This window comes from Chenopodium album, chromosome 23 (genome assembly GCF_948465745.1).
Source record: "Chenopodium album chromosome 23, dcCheAlbu1.1, whole genome shotgun sequence".
NCBI classification, from domain to species: Eukaryota; Viridiplantae; Streptophyta; class Magnoliopsida; order Caryophyllales; family Amaranthaceae; genus Chenopodium; species Chenopodium album.
The window spans coordinates 24,962,660-24,974,109 of NC_137856.1; the positions used below are offsets into that span (position 1 = coordinate 24,962,660).

The 11,450-nt window shown below is 35.0% G+C and overlaps 1 protein-coding gene across 1 annotated transcript; it reads right to left on the reverse strand.

The window, feature by feature from the left end:
- Positions 1-4,557: 4,557 nt before the first annotated feature.
- On the reverse strand, positions 4,558-9,712 carry LOC145608980 (methionine--tRNA ligase, cytoplasmic-like). The gene is made up of 12 exons (XM_081664555.1): positions 9,257-9,712; positions 8,635-9,012; positions 8,392-8,535; positions 8,207-8,297; positions 7,981-8,087; positions 7,719-7,833; positions 7,196-7,314; positions 6,997-7,062; positions 6,766-6,894; positions 6,547-6,681; positions 6,371-6,460; positions 4,558-4,802 (listed from the first exon to the last, which is right to left on the reverse strand). Exons 1-12 carry the CDS (start codon positions 9,701-9,703, stop codon positions 4,776-4,778), a joined length of 1,848 nt encoding a protein of 615 aa, XP_081520681.1. The 5' UTR covers positions 9,704-9,712; the 3' UTR covers positions 4,558-4,775.
- Between the last annotated feature and the right edge of the window lie 1,738 nt (positions 9,713-11,450).

Below are 11,450 nucleotides of genomic sequence, written 5' to 3' on the forward strand. Positions count from 1 at the left end.
TAAGCATAAGGCAATCGTACACAGCCAGACTAGTTATCTTAATTTACTCGGACTACTCTTCGTTTCTCCTCAAGTACCCGTGTCAGATTCCTGACCGTTGACACTTCACTTTGGATCAAAACAACGTAAATTTTCATCAGATTGCTGAACCAGACACTTGAACATGTACACGTGTTTGACACAAATAGGCTAGTCTGGATAACGTAGGACTAACCATTAACCAGAATTTTTAGGTATCATTTTTTTAAAATCTATGTCAATATAAGCTTTGCCATTTACCATTAGACTAATAAAAATCCAATGGGTCAACCAATTTAAATACTCGAATCTAACTCACAGGTATGTAGTTCGACTCAGCTACACTGCTAGCTAATGATTTGTTAGTCATTACGAACAAATGCTTAACAAGAAAATTTAATATTAGACGCATGGAAAGTTGCTAATGACGCGCATGCATGAACTTCAGTTATACATAATTAATTTGTGATATTGTAACCACGCTAATGGAAATTCTACTAAAACAGCAAAATCTTAATTAAATTACTCTTACATCACACAGTAGTTTTAATCAACTAGCCATTTTAAATGACAATAATGAACTAAAAGCATACCAGAAAGCGACAACAACAACTAGCACTAAACAGCAATAGCCTTTAGCTCCCTCAAACTTGGCACAGTAGATGATGTTATAAATCAATCCTTTTAGTAGACGCCGGTGACCAAACAAAATCGGGTCCATCAGAAAAAACATACCTTAAATAGACTATTACAAGTCCAATTATGCATCAGAATCGCCTTTTTAATGTTTGATGGTCATAGTTTGGAAGCATGTCAGCAAGCAAGAAATGCTTAAGAATGAAGGAAATAAAACTCGAGTGATGTAATAACCCATGTACGCGAAAAGATTGATGAATCATACAACACTTTAACTAATGGGTGTTACACATAGCATTACAAGAAAGTATACTTACACGAAGCCAATTTCGCTTTATGCAAAGCTTGTTTTGAGTGATTGCATTAGGTCCTTGTATAATTATTGTAAACACTATCCATTAATATTATGATGTCAGTGTTAATGAATTGATGGAAAATCCAGGAAACAAACTTTCATGTGTATGGATAAGGGCTTGGCATTTGTGATGGTAACGACGAGTAAGCGAATCAATTTCATGATTCCTAATGTGAGGTCCTTAAAACGTTTACAAGATTGGAAAAAAGAAGGGGAAACATAAAGATTTGGAAATTATTTAATTTTGTGAATGGTCTATTCATCTAAAGAGTTTTACTTTATATTTAAAACACAAATTCAATGAAAAACTAATAGCAGTAATAATCACACCCAAATAAATTATAACTTAGCCGTTGATTTACCAAACGAATCATACACATAAAAAGTCAGCAATATATGCAATTGGATAAGTATGTATACTGCATACATGTACACATAAAGTATTACAGTATATACGAAGAACATACTTTCCTCACAAAAATATGTTATGAAGGTCTTAAGGAACAAGGGACTGTAGGACTTAGGAAACCTTCCTCGCAAAAATTCCTACTGCATCTAATACGTGTAATATATCGACTTCAGGGGAACCTAAATGTATTCTGTTTGTTAATCAGCTCAGTCAATTGCTCAATTTGTATCTGATAGCTAAAACTATTTCCCAATGATCAAAAGAGTTGAGAAGAGAACGAATATTTTGAATAGTGTGATCAATTTGCCATGGAATCGTACATGTTTATACCTATATAAGAACGCTCTTGCATATGCTAATATGCACATACATACGAATAAGCATAACCGTGCATATTGTACATATAAGTCTATAAAGTGCACATACACATGTTTTTCAATATATAGGTACAATCCCGAAAGGAATCACTCAACTTAGCGCTTTGCTGGCAGGTCTTGATCTGGAGAATCTACTTATTTTTTGTTATGCAGGAAGTGTGTAGGAGCTCATCAGTGTGAATACAGATTCGAAAGAAATGACCTGCCGACCTGCCCTGATCAACATCGATTTTGAACCATTCTTTGTTTTCCAACATCACATAATAATCACATATGCTAACCCTTTTCTTCCCCAAACTTACAAGTACCTGCTGCCTAGAATCCTAATATGCTACATCCCCACCACTATCTCAGATTGTCTCACTGGTTCCCTACAGACCCAAAGATTCTTCTCATTGCTGCTGCATCAGAAACCATCATTACCTGCTCCAGCTCTTCCACTTAATTATGTCCTGTCCGCGCACACCAACTGACTCACTCCACCCCGCTGACAGTCCACATCACATTTACAACAGCAGACTTTCAGACCATCAGCAACCCACAAATAGCAGCAGATTGTCAAATTTCAGCTGCAATTACTCAGACTTGGTTTGTTCTCGATGTCCCACCTGCTGCACCTCATAACAGTACCTGAAATAACACTCTAGTAGGAAATCGCACATGTAAAGGTGCATTGAACGTTCAGACCCCAAATTTAGATTTATTTCAGAATTGAACATACTATATATGTTTGACACTTTGACCATATGAGATTATTTTGTAGATATAAAACATACTGTATCCTTTGAATGACTTTTTCCTTCTTTAAAATTATGAGCTTAAGGAAAAAAGTAATCCCGAGCTTCACTTTGAAACAAATTTCATTACTATAAGTAGCATATAGACTCGAAAAAATGCAATGAGTAACATATATTCAATCACTCAAGAGTTCCCTAGAATAAGATTAAGGTCCAACAAAAAAATTTCATATTAACTTTGGTTAAGCAAAACCAGAAGAGAGTACATGACTAAGCAAAACCAGAAGAGAACAATGTCCAGAAGATAGTAGCAATAAGATAGTAGAAAAATAGATCACATGAAAAGAGCGAAGCAGTGTCAATATGATTGTCAAATGTGCTTGACAAGCACAATGGGGAGCAACACTTTAGAAGAGAAAAACTCATAATCCTTGAAGAAATATATCAAGACTATATGCTACAAATATTCTTCAAGGCACATGTGTAGGAAACATTATGATGCATGAGATACTATTTCAATGGTTTGAGTTTTTGACATCTACACTCTCAGATTATCAAACACTGGTTTCAAGCAAAATAGACGCATTTGGAAATACTAATGGAACAGCGCAAGTACCAAACAAGAATCTTACAACGATAGGCACAACAAAATGGCAATACATTATGGGAAGCCATAGGCACAGCAAGATGTATATATATAAAGAAACAAGTTAAAGAAGCCAAGCAAGAAGTTGAACCTCAAGATAAATTAAACCCAATCCTCCTTATCCAACTTCTTGTCCAGATATTCATTATGAATGTAGTTTGAGTCTATGCTAGTGCAGCGGTTGGGGTTTATAGACAGGAATGGCATGAAGATAGGGTTGTCTCGGAGGCGCTTCAGCTCAGCCTTCCACCCTACTTTCCTGCAGAAACTAGGATCACTTAACAGCTGATCATTTACCATTTGGAAGTCACTCTGACACTGCTTCCACGAATGAGCCTTGAAGCAAGCACCATAGGTGTCAATGTCAGAAGGCCTTAGGTCGAGCCATTTGATGTTGACAATGCTGCCCTGACTCACACCTGCACGCCTACATTCCTCTGAGAGATCCACCTTGTAGTGGGTAAGGAGCTCATTGGGAGGCGTGTCAAGGAAGGAAAGGAGGGAAAGGTAGTGGTTGTCTAGATCGGTGACAGCTATAAAGGTCAAGCCAGGCACACATTGGGCGAGTTTTCGGAGGAAGCAATAGCTTGACGTGTCCCAACCAACCCTAACAACCACGTAATCATCTAAATGCTTGGCAACATAATGCAGGAGCTCCCCCCATGTGTGGTTAACAGCCAAAAGAACACGCTTACAGTTGGTGGTTATGTTCACAAGGTCGTCTACACAGGGGACATGGCCACCAACCTAAAGGGTATTAGTTCTGGTGTTATACCCCTGGATGCGGCCAGCGACCTCCAAAAATGTCCGACCCTTCACGTCATCTATTGAGACAGGTCTCTTGTCATGCTTGTCGTTACAAGGACAGCTCTCCCAGTCATCATCGTTGTCATCATTGCTAATGTTCTGCTGCTTGGTAGTAGGCTCCTTATCAATCATCACAATGTCGTGATTTGATGCACCAGCTTTCTCCAATAAATAAGCCTTGACGACTGGTTCTCTGCTAGCCATTAATGCAATCAGGTCATCAGACGCAAAAAATTGGAAAGGTGTGCCTTCATTGACGGGTCTTATGGATATCTGAACCATAGGAACCAGAATAGTTACAACAAGATGAATATAACAGTACGCCATCAAATATCAGGTGCATGAACCACATAGCACAATCATCGTTTATAAATTTTACCTATTTCTTCAAACTGACAGGTAATGGATGGGCAAATGAATTAGAGGTTCATACGATTTAATACTGATCAATCAATTTAGTTATTTAATATCTAATTATATTTTTGTTATAGTTAGTCAGCATCCGTGCATTGCACGGGGTTTAACCTAGTTTGCAATATAGTCGTAAAAAAAAGGGAAGTACTTTGTACTAGTAACTCAACAAGTCACCATAGATTTAATTAATAAACCTACACACAACTTATATTGTACCAGTATTTTAAGATATTATGAAACTAGAAAACCCTGAGAAATTATCAGATAGCTAATAAATACTAATCAAATCCGTACAACTGTACAAAATATTTTGGAATTGTTGCGACTCTTGAGTGTCAATAACTTAAGGTTAAGTACAGTTTCACTTGAGCTCCCATTATTTTGCATTGCCGAGACAGCCAACCTACAAAAAAAAACAAATAAATAAATAAATTAATTAAGTACTGACCAGCATTACAATGTTATTTACAGAAAAAGAAAAAAAAATATTGACCAGAATTGCAATGTTATTACAGGAAAAGAAATAAAAAAACAGCTATATACAAGTTAGACTTAGGCATTAATAATAACACCCAGATAAACATATAAAACGGAGCAATTTCCCACAATAATGCTAGAATAAAAATAAATTCCCTTTGTGCGTCGTTTTGGAAACTAATTCCCTAGATACCGTCCATGTAGGATCGGTGTTGGGTGTAATTTTTTTCACCTTAAAACCGCTAATGACAATAGCGGTTATAGCTTTAACACCGCTACTGTTATTAGCGGTTTCAGAAAAGAGACCGCCTATTTCAATAAACAGGTCTCTTTTCTTCTTACCTTTTTTAAAAATAAGTTCAGGAGGCAAAGAGACCTGTCAATAAAAAAAGGAGGTCTCTTTTCTGATACCATGTTTTAGCCAACAACATGAAAGAGAGTGCCCACTATTACTGTTAAGTTCAAAGAGACCTAATTTCATTAATAAAAAAAACAAAACCGCTAATGTTGCTAGCGGTTTTAACATAAAACCGTTAACAACATTAGCGGTTTTAAGCCAAACCAAATACCAATCCTACATGGACGATATTTTGGGAATTTGTTTTTAAATGGGTATGTAGTGGGAATTTATTTTTGTTTTAACATTATTGAGGGTAATCGCTCTTAAAACCGCTAATGATAATAGCGGTTAATGCTTTGAAACCGCTACTGTTATTAGCGGTTTCAGAAAGAGACCGCCTATTTCAATAAACAGGTCTCTTTTCTTCCTTACCTTTTTTAAAAATAAGTAAGGAGGCAAAGGGACTTGTCAATAAAAAAGGAGGTCTCTTTGCTGATACCATGTTTTTGCCAATAACAGGAAAGAGAGCGCCCACTATTACTGTTAAGTTCAAAGAGACCTAATTTCATTAATAACGGGTCTCTTTGCTTTTTCTATAAAAAAAAATAAACAAAACCGCTAATGTTGCTAGCGGTTTTAACATAAAACCGTTAACATTAGCGGTTTTAAGCCAAACCAAATACCAATCTTACATGGACGGTATTTTGGGAATTTGTTTTTAAATGGGTGTATAGTGGGAATTTGTTTTTGTTTTAACATTATTAAGGGAAATCACTCGCGGTTTTAAGGTGAAAAAAATTTAAAAAAATTTACAGCCAACACCGATCCTACATGGACGGTATCTAGGGAATTAGTTTCCAAAACAACGCACAAAGGGAATTTATTTTTATTCTAGCATTATTGTGGGAAATTGCTCTATAAAACGCATTTCCCAACTAACAAATACGAAGTACCCAATAATAATTAAGTAACATTAATAGTAAGGGCTTAAAAGCAGCAGTTTTCTTCCTTTATATATGATGAGTGATAGATTCCTTCCACACAGTTGACACCACCAGAAACAAGGGATGATATTAAGACGTAGAAACTAAATATACAAGTCAGGTCACAGATTTTAGAAATAGGATGTTAAATTTACATGAATGATTAATTACCTCAATCTTGCTTTTGTTGACCACACTCTCATGACGATCTGTCTGGCCTCCACAAAATTTACTCTCCAGTTCTTTGACTTCATTATCACTCTAGAGAACAAAAAAATGATGTGAGAAAGACAAAGGAGGTTTAGAAATTAGAATACGGTGAAGGAGAAGGGGTGAGCAGAATATACCAATTTCCTGAATAAAGGACATGGCTTCCCTATTTGATGGCCAGCAGGAACAATGTCCCAAGGCGTTTGGGCCCTTTTTATATCTTCATCAAGAAGTGTAAACTCACAAGCATCCAGCTTAAGTTGCTTGAATACCTTAATGCCAGACAAAAGTTCAATTTACAACAGAAAATTTAGCTAAGGGAAATAAAGTTCAAGAATTAAAGCCACAACACATACCTTTGTGCTGAATGATGGCATATATGGTTGAAGCAAACATGCAAGAATGCAAACAACTCCAACTAAAGTTTTGACAACAAAAGAACACCTTGATCTATCTTGAACATAAAGCTTCCAAACTTCAGTTCTCTATAAATGAAATGATAGCAAAAATATGTTAGTGCCATAAATGGTAAACAGCAAGGATTGATGAAAAACCACGAGTGTGATCATGACAAAAGTCTCCAATACCTGGAAGTGTCGATTTCCCTCAGTAGCAATAGCCATTGCGGCCTTTAAACCATCCTTTAACTTACCCTGCAATTAAGGCGCAAGACATTAACAGAAAAATTAATAAAAATAAACAGTTAAATAACAAGCATTAGGTGACAAGCCGATAGATGCACTCATTCAGTGTAAGCAACTTCAGTTAAAAGGGAAAAAAGGCTACCTTCTCTAAAAACGTGACATATTTTTGCACATTACGTAAAAGAAAATCACCAAAGTCGGTGTCAACCTCACTGGGTATAGCATCAGAGACATCAGGGATAATGGAGTGATATCCTTTGCCTGCAAAGATAGAGAAAACAAATATACATATAGATCAAAATGAGATGGAAAGGTAAAGAAAACAAAAATTTCTCACGAGAGAACATTACATGTTCTTATATCTTTATCTCTAAAAATCAATTATTACATATGCAATCCATTCTCCTTTCTTCATTAGAATACTTGAGTGACGATAGGTTGAAAATCCACGCATAAATATATCCATAGTGCTTATAGACCACGGGAACCAAAATGTTTAAAACAGTTTGAATAAGACAATAGTCACATTATTCACCCCATAATTATAATAATATCCCATCACTTGCACAATAAGGTCAGATAAGTCTGATGTCTGATGTGTACAGAACAAGAAAAGGAAACATCAAAAATAAAACACAAATAGCATAAACAACAGAGAGATTTACCAGGGGGCTTGGCGACAAAAGAGATCACACGATTCATGAAATTGCCCAAATTATCAGCAAGCTCTCCATTAAGTTTAACTTGCAAATCGTCCCAAGAAAAATTTGAGTCGGATGACTGAAAATGAAATTCATCAGCAGTATAATCAGCAAATGATATGAAGTTCTAACAAGTATTTACTGACACATGTCCAAACCTGTATGCAGAGTTTCAGGGGGAAGGGGGACAAAAAAATAAAAGACAGGGATGTCAGTCTCTGCTTACTTCTGGTCTAACACTTGTCAAATAAAATCTATATACTTCTACAGGTATATTCGAGTCTTTCACTTCATCACCAAAAACACCGATACCCCTGCTCTTGGAAAATTTTCCTGGAAAAAGCATTTGAAAGAAAACAATAATAGATCATTGGTTCTGAATACAATTGTAATCATTTTAGGGGATACAGATGGCAAATGACGCAAAAAGAAATTGTGAACCCGAGTAGAACCTGCTTTATATAAAAGAAAATGAGTAGCATGTATTGAATGAGGAAGGGTCCAATTTTCCCCGGTGCCAATCAAGTATGAAGGGAAATGAACCTAAAGCAAGGGTGACAACTCAAGCAATTATTAATGGTAAAAGATATAATACATAATAAAAGAAGAAAAGGAGTAAAAAAAACAAAACAATCACCGAATGAAAAGGAACATTGTCTTTTCCCATGAAAAGGTGTAGCTCGACATTCTGTGGATTTTTCCACCACAGCTCCCACTTAGATGTGTGACACTTTGTGATAGACAAATAACCAAGGGGAGCATCAAACCACACATACATCACCTGGTACAAGAAACAAGGAACAGTCACTACTCAGAAACCATACCAAAGCTAGGGTCTATAAGGAAACAAACTTTCAAAATTGAATTATCCTATATTCACCTTGTCTTTAAATTTTTCAATAGGAACAGGAACTCCCCATTTAAGATCACGAGTAATGCACTTTGGCGGGATTTTGTTTTCTTTACTGACAAGTTTCTCAGTAATTGTCCGCGCCAGTTGGTTTGAAAAGGTAATTCTTTCAGAAAGGGCATGTAGGTTGGGCTGCAAAGTAGCTAGCTTTAGAAACAGATGGTCTGTCGAGCGGAGTGTCAGGCTCGAATTCTGACAGATCTTGCATACAGGGTTTAATAAATCTCTAGCATTGAAATATGCATTGCATTCCTCACATTGATCGCCTTTACATGACACACGGCACTCAGGACAAAGACCTTCAACAAGGCTATCGGCCAAAAATTTTAAGCAATTTTCACAATACAACTGGATAACAAAACAAATAAAAAACCGAATGAGTGTAAAAGCATGATGCATAAAACTAAAACATGAGGTGGTGCGTATTACATCAATCAGGAGTATTCAAGAGTCTAAATACAGAGTCTATATATTGACTCATGGGCGAGCAATTATGAACAACAGAAGTAAGCTAAATCAACTCATGAAAGAGTGAATAAAATTTGAAATCAATACATAAAATAAAATCGAAAAGATAATAACTGAGAAGTACCTGTTCAATTGTATGATCCATAAAGTGATGATTATGAAACAGAGAATTGAAGATCTGATGACAAACGGCAGTGTGTTCAGGGGTAGAAGTTCGGCCAAATTGATCAAAGCTGATGTCGAACCAGTCATAAATCTCCTTGTGTAAGGGATGGTACTTGTCGCAGATCTCGCGGGGTGTGAGATTCTCGGCAGCAGCACGGACCTCGGTGGTGGTACCGTATTCATCGTTGCCGCCGATGAACAGGACGTTGTAGCCCCTTTGACGACAAAACCTAGCAAATATATCAGCGCTCAGGACTGAACCTACAATGTTTCCTAAATGAGGCACGTTGTTCACGTACGGGAGCGCGCTCGTCACCAACACGTTGCGTTGCCCTTCTACCGGAACCTTCTCCACAGTAGCGGATCGAAAAGAGAAGCGTTCATCTTCTGCCGGGAAATTCTCCATTGTTGCAGATTGAAGAGGAAGGATATGATAGAATTATGCACAAGAGAAACTTATATATATAGGGTTGTAGGGTTGGAAAAAGAATTAGAGCTTGATTAGGACTAGGAATCTAGGATAACAGTCCATCAGTCGCTCAATTATCAATTTAAGAATTTTTTCTTCCAAAATCCCCCTTTTATCAAAACATCTTTTATTTTTAGAAAATTTTTAATATTCTAAAGCTTATAAATTATCTTTACATAAAATGTATTTCTTTTTATTTCGTGTTCTTAATTCTTCCATACACAATTACCTAAAATATAATTCTAACTCTTTTTAATTACAGTTAATAGGCTTCAAAAAAAAAAAAAAAATTACAGTTAATATGGTATAAGTGAGCCACTGGTTCAGATAAAAGATACTATCATAACCGTCTATTGAAATTTTTCCCTAAAAGTAATAATAAAATTGATTCATATAATTGATATTAAAGAAATTATTTTAAAACATCACTTTAATTTTAATTTTTTTAAACTACCTCTAATATTTGCTTTCTTAAACTAGTGGAGTATTACATATGACTATATAATAAATGTTGTGTTCGACAACTATATCATGTGTCTAATTCTAGGAAAATGTTAAAGATCCTTCAATTTTTTGTTATTATGTAATTAAATAAATTTATATCTTGGTAAATACAAAAAAAATAATTATTGTCTTTTGCTAAAACATGTAATTGAGATGATAAATTTATTACATTCAACATTATAAAAAAGACGTATAGTAAAAGACACATCGAGTATAGTGACAAGTGACATCTTCTTGTGTATCAAACAAATGTTACCTAATTGTTGATTATAACTGCCTTTAATGATCCGAGTGCTTTTTATTTCCATTGAAATTTTTTTATTGGATATAAAGGTGACATATTATTTGTAACTTATATCCTTCGTTTTTATATGTATGTTGTGCTAATAGTTTGATTAATTCATGTTTATTAAAAGGCATATATAAATAAGTGTTTAGTCATATAGTCACTAGATTGTACAGTTTTATTGGAAATGACATGCATCATTAATGTAATTTTTTTTTGGTGTTCTATCCGGTTCACCTTTTGGACTAATCCGGATTCGGGATGTAATATAATGTGTACTATTTTTAAAGATTTTCAGCACAACTAATCAACAATAAAAAAATTTCTTAATTGTAGTTTTTATAATTTTACGTTATTATTTTATTTTTCTAAATGCATTGCATTTTTTTTTTATTCCACATGAGTTCCTCATTTTCAATATTATATCACAATTAATTATGATCGTGCATCGCACGGGCACTAATCTAGTTAAGATTAATAAAATTTGGCAAGATGAAAGTTTTTGGGTTTCTCATAAAATGGTTTAGGTTACTAATTAAAGTAGTTATTGGCTCGTGCGATACCTCGGTACATCGTAAAATTATAACTAAGTTTGATCAAAATTAATAAAAAGGGTATTATTAATAAGTGAGTGAAAAATATACGGAGTAATAATCTATATTATCTTTTATTATATATATTTAAAATAGGCATATCAAATTTAAATATGAAGGTTATACATATGAAGAGCTTTTCATGAAGATTAAACATTATTACAGAAAATTAAAGTTATAGAGGTTTTTTTTATTATTTATTACACATTACAATTCAATGTATTCACAAAAGGATGATACGCATAGGATGACACATGACGCACATGTGGCAATAAATAATAAATAAGAGTGACACATGGCG